This window comes from Amblyraja radiata, chromosome 5, assembly GCF_010909765.2.
Source record: "Amblyraja radiata isolate CabotCenter1 chromosome 5, sAmbRad1.1.pri, whole genome shotgun sequence".
NCBI classification, from domain to species: Eukaryota; Metazoa; Chordata; class Chondrichthyes; order Rajiformes; family Rajidae; genus Amblyraja; species Amblyraja radiata.
In genome coordinates this window covers 60,416,288-60,426,878 of record NC_045960.1, presented here as the reverse complement: position 1 = coordinate 60,426,878, position 10,591 = coordinate 60,416,288, and the positions used below count along the sequence as shown (strand labels likewise).

At 39.7% G+C, this 10,591-nt stretch overlaps 1 protein-coding gene across 1 annotated transcript in view; it reads left to right on the top strand.

The window, feature by feature from the left end:
- cdc5l (cell division cycle 5 like) overlaps positions 1-9,394 on the top strand; it is a 47,228-nt gene extending 37,834 nt beyond the window's left edge. Inside the window, exons 15-16 of the mRNA XM_033021338.1 lie at positions 5,734-5,946; positions 8,916-9,394. Of these exons, the coding sequence (XP_032877229.1) occupies positions 5,734-5,946; positions 8,916-9,023 (321 nt within the window). The 3' untranslated portion in view covers positions 9,024-9,394. The remainder of the gene's footprint in view (positions 1-5,733; positions 5,947-8,915) is intronic.
- Positions 9,395-10,591: the final 1,197 nt, after the last annotated feature.

Genomic DNA, 10,591 nt, shown 5'->3' with positions numbered 1-10,591 from the left:
ACCTGCTATAGCCAAAAGGTTTAAAAAAATGGTAGACAGCTTGCGCTTTTCATTTTATGAGCAAATACTCTGATTTTATCCTCTTTTAAAGCTGCTAGGACCATAAACATGTCCTCCCTCTCATTGTCACATTTTTCCTCCTCATTATTGTTATCTATATAATACCACCCCCACCTCATTTACACAAAAAAGCATTCACTTAAAACTGTACGAGGTTTGCTTCCACATTTTACTATTTCGCCATGTTTCCCTTTTCTGACCCTCATACGAGTGGGGCTGCAAATTTTGCCTTGGATGCATATATTACTTACTGAAGCTTGAAGCATTCCAGCAGAGTGCAGCATCAGTCTTCTGATTAAGGCATATTGCTAAATCAGAAATTTAAATGCTAAAGAATGAAATAGATTTAGCACGCAAGCAATGATTTAACTGCAGTTGAAAGTTTAGGAATTTATTCTACATTGACCTATGTAGATGACCTATTTCTTGATTTTGGTACAGAGCTCAAAGTAAATCTGGGAACAAAGGACTGCTGGTTAAGATACTGGTTAATATACAAAATAATACAAAATGCTTGAGTAGCTCAGCGGGTCAGGCAATATCCCTGGAGAACATTGATCGATGACATTGCGGCTTGAGACCCTTTGTGACCCTTGTGTCCTCAGTGTAAATTTAAAGGACAAATTGTGCCCCTACCAACTTGATTTGCACACTGATAATTCTGGCTTCAGTGTTGAATATTGTCATTGTTTTATTACTCATTGGCTTTAACATTAAAATGCATGTGACTATTTTAATGCCAATTATTGAAATAAATCGGGCCAGACAAGATTGCTTAAATGTGCATCAAGATATTGTGCCTCATTTTTCTGACAAAGTAGTGTTAAATTATATAATCCACTGTTTTAACAGTTGTGCTTTTTATTATTTTATGATAATCTCAAAGTACATACATTTATAATTTCTGGAAAAAATGAATGGCAGGAATCTTAATACATAATAAGTATATAGAAGTAATGTTTCTTTTTTTAAATTCCATTTTGGGTTGAAAAAATAAGCACACCGGGATTGCAAGGATAGCATGTTATATTTATACCCGTAAGGATAAGTTTCAGTTAATCAAGGAAGTTATTCACAAAGGGTGGATTTGTTTAAACATCTTGGCAGGGAAAACTGGGAAGTAGGTTGGAAATCATTCACATGGGTAGTTCTAAGAATCGGGCAGTAGCAGTTCCATTCAAAGAATTTACACTCCTTCTCTTGGTATTGAAAACAGCTGCAATAAATGTTCATAGATTTGTCACTATCGTGCAACACTTAAGTTATGCAATTTCTAAATATTTTTTGAGAAAATCAATAAACGAGCACATCCACAGCCACTGTTGTTTCAAAGTCTATCTTGATGTTTGATTTACTTCAATTGTTTTAATTTTTCTACTCCAATCCAGTCTCTCAAACACCATTTCAGTTAAAAAAATTCAAAGCTCAGGCTGTGATTTTGCATTAAAATGATGAGTAAGGATTAAATACAGTTAATTAGGGGTGGTTTTGAGGCATTGCTATTTCCTTTGCTGCTTCCCCTATCCACATGGAAATTAGAAATAATGTATCAAATGCTTTTAAATGATGGTTGCATTGACTGTTCATTGTGGATGGTGAAAGAATTTAGTCCTAAAGATCGCTCCACCCAACTCCAAAAACAAATGGCTCCTTGCAATTGAAATTAGACTTCAATGAGATTAGAACAATATTTTACCATTGAGAAATTGAACACCTGAGTTTGGTTTGGTTGAATAGAAACAAAAAGCTGGAATAACTCAGCGGGTCAGACAGCATCTCTGGAGAAAAGGAATGGGTGACGTTTCGAGTCGAGACCCTTCTTTAGTCTGAGAGTCCGGGAAAAGGGTAACGAGAGATATAGTCGGATATAAGAGATATAGAACAAATGAATGAAAGATATGCAAAAAAGTATCAATGATAAAGGAAACAGGCCATAGTTAGCTGCGGGCTAGGTGATAACAAGTTGCAGACAATGAAACTCAGCAGGACGACATTGAAACTAGTACAGCGACTAGGGTGGGGTAGGGACAGAGAGAGAGGAGATGCAAGGTTAGATTGAAGTTAGAGAAATGTGTATTTGCCCATGCACCTTTTTCTTGATGTAAAACTTTCTCTAACAATGACAATAGTGCAGTGCCCTATAGTCCTCAGTGCGATTTTCCAGATTCACTGGTATGGAAAATTATTTAATCACAGAACAACCTGATGTTATGAGCCTTAATTTCCCCTCAACTTGTGCTGTTCAAGGGACCAACAATCAAACTGCGTTAAAAAAATAAGCTGCCTCTTGACCTGCTGTAGGAACTCAGCAGGTCAAGCAACATCTGTTGGGAGGGGGGTGGGCGAGAAAGAATTGTTGACGTTTCAGGTCAAGACCCTGCATCGAGACTCAAACTGCATTCCTTGTCCTCACAGAAAAAGGTTACCTCTTACGACATGAAATGCACTGTCCCACACAGCCTCTCACTATGCCTGGATGTTTTGTGTAGAACCTTCTGAACCTTCTGAATTTTGTAGTTGGCAGGGCAGTACTCTGCATATCGCCAACTTGGACAATTTTACATTTTTATCAAGCCAATTAATCAAGCCAATTAACCTACAAACCTGTACGTCTTTGATGTGTGGGAGGAAACCGAAGTTCTCGGAGAAAACCCACGGGGAGAATGTACAAACTCCATACAGACAGCACCCGTAGTTGGGATCGAACCCGGGTCTCTGGCGCTGCATTTTTGCTGTAAGGCAGCAACTCTACCGCTGTGCCACCATGACTGCCCAAGGTCAAGGTCACAATTACTCTCAACTCCCCAACCTCGGGATCATTCCAAGCTGCCGCTGCTTATCTCTGCATGATCTCATGGTTTAATACTCACTGTTGCAATAGGATGGTCACGTGTACTGTATACTCCTGTGAGGAGTGGGGGGGGGTTATTATTCCCTTTCATTAACTATTTATTCACCCCATCGGAGTATGCAGAATGGGTTCGTTGATTTGGCTGCATTGCCAGTTTATTAAAGTGCAGGCATTCATAAAGATCTCCCTGACAGCCTCTTGCCAGGAGCTCCCAGATGTAGCCTTGGGGATTCTCTATGCCCTCCTTATACTAAGTACATGTGTCCTGTGTGCACTGTTCTTCATCAACTTGCCCATTTTTCCCTTTCACGTTTGGAAGCACATTCCCACTAACCTTCAATCATCACAGTATCCATTCATTTAGTAGCAATACCCCCTTTTAACTGAAGATTGCCACTTATGTTTTGATATGACCTTTTAAAAGCTGGCTGTTGATATCTGTGATACCACTGCTTTACACATGTAAACCAATAACACTGCTCTGTGCACCTTGCAATGGAAAATCACAAACGATGTTGGGATGATCCGAAGCACTATTTAGGACTGTAATAATGTGGTAAAACTATTTTTTGCCAATATCTTTCAGAGGATTTTCTTAGAAATGGATGTACTGGGTGGCCTTCGTTACTTTTATTTTCCTTATTATCTGTACTATTGTTTAGGTATAATGCACAGTTATCTTCATTATGTGCCTCAAAAATATTTTGCAAAATGTGTAATTCATGGATTGTTTTATATATTAAAAAGACTTTACCAATACACGTCCACCACTGATGGCAACTGGTGGCCTGGCACCTCCTTTAATTCAAACAAAATTACGAGAGCACACTTTAAATCTCCCTGGGAAGTCCCCCCGGAAATGTGGCGCCTAAGCTGGGCGAGGTGGCCGATCTCGACCTCATCAGAACTTCTAATCGGCGGGGTCACATTTGCCCCCTGTGGCCAGGGCTCTGGAAATTCAGCTCTGCCAAAGTCAGCAGATCCGTTCCCTTAGCCAATGTCCCCGACCGATGGGTGGGTCGAATTTGCTTCCTGTGGCCGAGGTTCTGGAACTCCGGCCCGGCTGGAGCCGACAAATCCTTTCTTATTGCCGACTTCCGAGGCTGACTTTGCGTGCCGATATCTCAGCTCCTCAGCTGCCCAGGTGGGTGGACCGTTCCAATATCTTTGGACTCCTCTCGCAGGCAGTGACCTCTGTTGGTCCGGCAAAACAGATAATCCAGAAAGGCTCTAGAACCAATAATGCCAGGAAATCAGTGGTGAACCTATACTAATTTTACCACTGAATCTCAAAATCAGGATTTTTTTTTAAAGTACATAATAGAGATATTTAAGAAATAATTCGAAAGAAATAACTTTAAAAAAATTATACCCGTGAAAAGATTAAATTTTCACACCACGTGCCTACAGACTGGATCTTGTTATCTTTTCACTGGCATTAATTCACAGAACTTTGCATTGGTTGATTCTGAATTATTGAAGCAGATGTTTATACTGTAGCATTGAGCACTTTTACTGGTTTATTTTAATATAATCAGTATCAGTTTTACTCAGAAATCCAATGCTTGCGAAATCCTCATGCAGTTCATTATTTCAGAAAAAAACGTTTATAATGGAGGGTAAAATAATATTTTCAGTTTAATCATGCTTCACAGTTCCCTATGCCAATAAAGTCAACACACTTCCTGAAATGTCTTTTTATAACAAAACTATGCACCAAATTTCTAAACTTGCCTCTTTTCCCCCCTGTCTATGCATTTTCCCTCTTGCAGTTTATATCCAAGAATTGGAGTAGTTTATCACTTTATCTTATTTAGCCTACCCTCTACCACTTTTGAAATTGAATGTGCTATTCAAATGCTTAGATAGAATCAAAAGCATAGAATTATAGACTCATACAGCCCCTTCGGTCTAACTTGCCCATGACAACCAAGATGTCCCCATCCACACCTGTATCGCCTGCCTGCTTTTGGCCCATATCCTTCTAAACCTTTCCTATCCATGTAGCTGTCCAGATGTCTTTTAAATGTTCTGACAATACGTGCCTCAAATACCTGCCAAAATAGAAAAGCAGAATTTTACTTTAAGTGGTAAGAGATTGAAAGGTGTTGGTGAACAAAAAGATCTGGGTTTCCTTTAACATTGGAAGTGAATGCATTTAGAAACCATGCAATATATTTGTCTTTCTTACAATTGTATTCAAGAACATTGAATCTAGCGCCTTTTGTATATAACCATGGTATCTGGATTCTACGCTCCTTAGAAGGAAACAGTTGCAAAAGATGGAAAGCAATAAAGTTTCACCAGATTGATTCCAGGGATAATGAGTCTGTAATACATTGAGAGATTAAACATACTTGGCCTACACTCCTTCGAGTTTAAAATAATGAACCATGAAATTGAAACGTATGAAACTTAGGTTTTTGACAAGGTAAATGGGGAATTGACAGGGCTGTCAAGAGCCAAAGGTTACAGCTTTGGAATTCATTACCAAGGTGGCTGTGGAGGCCTAGCTGCTGGATATATTTAAAACAAGTATTAATAGATTTTTAGATATTAAGAAAATGTAAGGTTATGAAGTTGTGACACTGAGATTTAAAAAATCAGACATAACCTGACTGTGCAGTAGAGGAACTGAATGATTTATTCCTATTCCTATGTGATGATTAGACAAAAAATTAGCATGACATTTTTGAATTTTCACAAATCTTAATTCACATTCATTTATAAAATATGCAGTAGGTAATTTCTAATAACAATTTTAATTCTAGGAAATGGTGGCAGTATATCTTGAAATTGCATTTTTTTTTTTGTGTGTTTAGACCAACAGAAATCATATGACCACAGAAGCAAAACAGGCAGCAAAAATGGAGAAAAAGCTGAAGATCCTGCTTGGTGGTTATCAGTCGCGTGCTACAGGGCTTATGAAACAGTTGAGCGATCAGTGGGATCAGATTGAACAGGCACATTTAGAATTATGCACCTTTGAGGAATTGAAGAAGCATGAAGATATTGCTATACCAAGAAGACAAGAGGTAATTCTGACAACATTTGTTTCTTTTGTGAGGTTTGTGAAATCAGATGGTTTGCTTTATAGTTAATTATTCAAGCGTCATAATGCTTTCAAATGCACCATTAATACAGTTTTAAGTTCATGTTATTCAAATATGTCAAAAGAATATTTGGAAAATTGGGGTTAAGAGCAAAACAAATAAAATCAAGAAATATAATACTGAAAATTTGATAATACAGAAATAGACCATGCTGGAATTGAATGACAAATGTTGAGGAATGTTGCTGCCTATCACATCGTGGAATCAGTTTTTGCAGTTACTGACTCTGCCTTCGTGTCACAGCAATTGACTATCAGAAAGCAAGAGTGTCATTCTTTATAATTGCAGAAACTTGTAATTTGAATGTGACCCTTGCACAAAATAACAAGCTTAAATCTCAGGCACATTAAATTACCTAAATCCAAAGTGATGGGGGATGTTTTCTGTTATTTGTACAACCACTTCCATTGGTATTGGACATTTTCTGGTACAAGAAAAAAAATAATACTTACAAATCTTACATAACATCCCGCTTTCACTTGGAATCTTCACATAAAATTCCATATAGATTGGGCTTTAATATGGAGAGTAAGATGGAGGAATGAACGCATATGCTTTATGAAAGGGTGAATACAAATTTTGACCTGTTTTTTATTGAATAAAATGGTAAGTTGGTAACCTTGTGTAAAATATTAATTCCCTAGAATTGTACATTTACATTTCCCTCGACAGACATGTAGAAGTTCATTGGCGAATAAATTCTGAATTCAAGTAACGTATGTTACTTACAAATGTTATATTATGGGAAAATCTGAACTATCTCAACTAGATTAAATACCAATTTCTGTATTTGGTAAGATAAACGTCTTTAAGACTAATGATATATGTTAGTACAGGTGCACAACCTTTTATCCGAAAGCCTTGGGACCAGACACTTTTCGTAATTCGGAATTTGTCGGCCTTCGGAATGGAACATTTTTAGCGTAGATTTTAATGGCTGGCTCAATGGTAGAGTGCTCGGCTCGTATCCGCAAGGTCGCGAGTTTGCGCCTTGATCCCGGCAGTTCCACGGTCGCGAGTTTGAGTCTTCAATGTAGTTTTTTCTTGCAGAATAAATGTCTGTATGAAATGCAGTGTGTTGAATGAATTCCTGAATTTGTAAATGTGACAGCAGCATTGAATCACATCTCGCACTCATGTCACCCTAGCGGGGCTACATGCCCTTAGGCGACATTTTCACACTCTTATATCCGTGTGCAGCAGAGGCGACGTGCCATGTTTGGCGCCAAACGTGAGCTTTGGCGTGCCATGTTTAGCGCCAAACGTGAGCTTTGGTGAGCTTTGGTGAGCTTTGGTGTGCAGACGACATCCTGGAAAGAATGTCCGGTTTCTTCCAGGTAGGCGATATACCCTCCCGGGTAATATACCCTCCACTTCTCTTTTATGAAGGGGATTTAGTTCCCCTTTCATCCAGGACCGACCGGAGGTTCCGCTGTCACCTCTGCGGGCCACCCTCGGTGAACGCTCACTCAACTTTCTCTTGGGATTCCTACTCTCCCGCGCAATGTACCCTCACCTTCTCTTTTATGAATGGGGATTTAGTTCCACTTTCTTCGAGGACCGACCGGAGGTTCCGCTGTCACCTCTGCGGGCCGCCCTCGGTGAACGTCCTGTCTCCCTGTCCCTGGGATAGTAGGGGGCGATCAAACAGCACAATACCCCCCTCACCCTCAAACTCCAGAGGAATCCGCTCCCCGATGGGCTGCTACGGCGACAATTGGCAGGCGTGACCCCAAGAACAAGACGTACCTTGCACACCATCAGCTTCTGCCCATACGGGGAGCGTGTTCCTCTGGAGCTGGAGCGGGGCTGGGCTGGAGTTGCTGATCTGGGATCTCCGTGCTTGCAGTGGGCCTGGGGGTCGGTGTCCCGAAGAGGGGGCACAGCTCGGGCTGTGGGCGAACTGCCACTTGTCACTGTAGCGGCCCATCGGGGAGCGGCTTCTGGTGGTCCTGACGTCTCCGGCCAGTTTGCAGTTTTCCTCTGGAGTTGGAACGGGGCTGGGCTGCTGCTGGCTGTGGGTCTCTGGGATCTCCGTGCTTGCAGTGGGCCTGGGGGTCGGTGTCCCGTTGGTCCTGACGTCTCCGGTGACTGACACTGACCTGCTGGCATTGCCGACGTGAAGACAGTGCAAAGCCCCCGCGCCGGTGCAATAGGCGGGGAGCTGGAGAGGGGAGGGAAGGGGTCACACACATGGCCGGGAAGCAGAGGGGTGTAGGTGGGGTGAAACTGAAGGGAGCGACAACCTGCTGCTGCCTGCCCGCTGAGTTAAAAAGTTCCCACGCAAGACTCACGATACACTGTGTATCGTGAGTCTACCGTGGGAACTTTTTAACTCAGCAGGCAGGCAGCAGCATATTGTCAATTATTAACCCTCCCGCGCAATATACCCTCACCTTCTCTTTTATGAATGGGGATTTAGTTCCCCTTTCTTCGAGGACCGACTGGAGGTTCCGCTGTCACCTCTGCGGGCCGCCCTCGGTGAACGTTTTCAAGGACCTTTCTTCAAGGACCGAAAAAATGTCCGCTATTCGGAGGTTTTCGTTATTTGGATCTTCGGATAAAAGGTTGTGCACCTGTAATAAAAATTGAAATATCTGGAAGTAGTCCACAGGTCACCATTTGTTGATAGAAAAAATTTCCGGGTCGATAACCTTTCATCAAAACACTGTTTTGGGACCATTATACTGTGTCGTTGCAAAGTATTTAAAAATAGTTCTAGAAAATCTTTTTAAATGCATGATATTTCACTGCATAACTTAAAGGTGAAACTTTAATTTCTGCCTTTAAAGTGTGGTCCACAAAGTATTAGGTCTTAGCTTTGAAATTTTTGCCTGTTTATAAACAATATTGTGATTATTTGCCATATCTTTTTCAAAAACCAAACTCAGTCTTTGAGGGAAGATGTTGCACGACAGCAGGAGAGAGAGAAGGAGCTCCAGCAAAGGTTTGCAGACCTGCTTCTGGATAAAGAAGGGCTAGTGGCTGCCAAGTATTGATAAATGGAACAACCTCTGCTCTGCATGCATTTAACATTGCGCTGTACAGTGAACTCCATTTAAAAAGGTATTTTCTGTGACAATAATGGTAATAAAGGAAACTTCAAGGTGTCACCCCGTGCAAATTGTACTAATTTTGCTGTAGTATATATGGATCCTTTGTATATTCCACATGGAGAATCTAAGTAATATATGGAGTAATGTTCCTCTCTGTCAATACTGCAAGAAGAAAAAATGTTACGCTGGCCTACTCTCATCGCTTCAGTAGTCAAATATTTTCTGACCATTTCTTAATTGTATGTTAAACTGATGGAAAGAGTGATTTGTACTGTGATTTGAGTAAAATTCTAATAAAATGTGAAATTTGTTTATTCTCTGTATTGTTCAACTTTATTTTCAGCAGAAATAATGAAATCTTTGTCAGTAAACACAAAGATTAAATTACTGAAAGTTAAAATTTGATGATCAGCTTTTAAACTTTGACAAAAGGTATGTAAGAAACACAACTCTTGACATTTATTGGTCTCAACCAAATAGGAAGGTTGAACATGCGCACGGTAGTCTGTCTTGCACTAAATTAGTACTTAAGAGAACAGTACTTAAAATGGTAAACCCTCTGATTAATTTATTTCACAGCAATAGTGTTTTGTCAAACTAAATTATTTGTTTGATGTTTCCATCTCTTTTTGGATACATAGATTTCCTGTTGCTCGCTATACCTAAAATAGGATGGTACTAATGGGTCAGAGTTTGTGTTATTAGAGCATCTGTTCATTAGACAAGCTAATGTGTATTTAATGTGTAAGGAACGGAATATATAATTAAATGTGTAAGGTTTAAATGGGTGAATGTGGAACTCTCAAATAGATATGTGAGCAAGAACTGCAGATGCTAGATAGAATCAAAGGTGGACACAATGCTGGAGTAACTCAGCGGGTGAGGCAGCATCAATGGAGAGAAGGAATGGGTGACATTTCGGGTTCTCCTAGTCCTACTGGGAGTTCAGCGTTTCACTTTTGGAGAGATTCTTACTATTTTATGACACAGTAAACTTAATTTACAGGAAAAGATTAGATTATTTGATGTGTAAAAAGCAAATTGAGGGTTAATACTGAGCATTTAGCAGAGGTGCAATTTGTGAAATATTACTGTGGGAAGAAACCAAATGACACTGAGGAAAGATGAAACCCCTGGTCAGGAACATGATCCAAATAGCATTAATATAATAAGTCAATTAAAGAAAACTATTTGTTTATTCCTTGACTTAACTTCCGGATTCTCGAATTACAACCTGTTCTAAACTAAAATAAATATACTCAAAAGAATATTGAATACTTTTCTAAAAAATATCAGCACTGGGAAAATTGAAGTTTGACTGCTATGTTCACAAAAAATAGAAGCAAGAGATACCAAGAAAAATTACAGAAATAATTGTACTAAATTGTTTCTATATGATTATGAATTATACAGCTTTAATTATATCCTAGATGGTTCCTTGACATAATTTGCTTGAAACTTGATTCATGAGTGATATATGAAGTCATCTTCACAGCAATTTTTGCTATAGC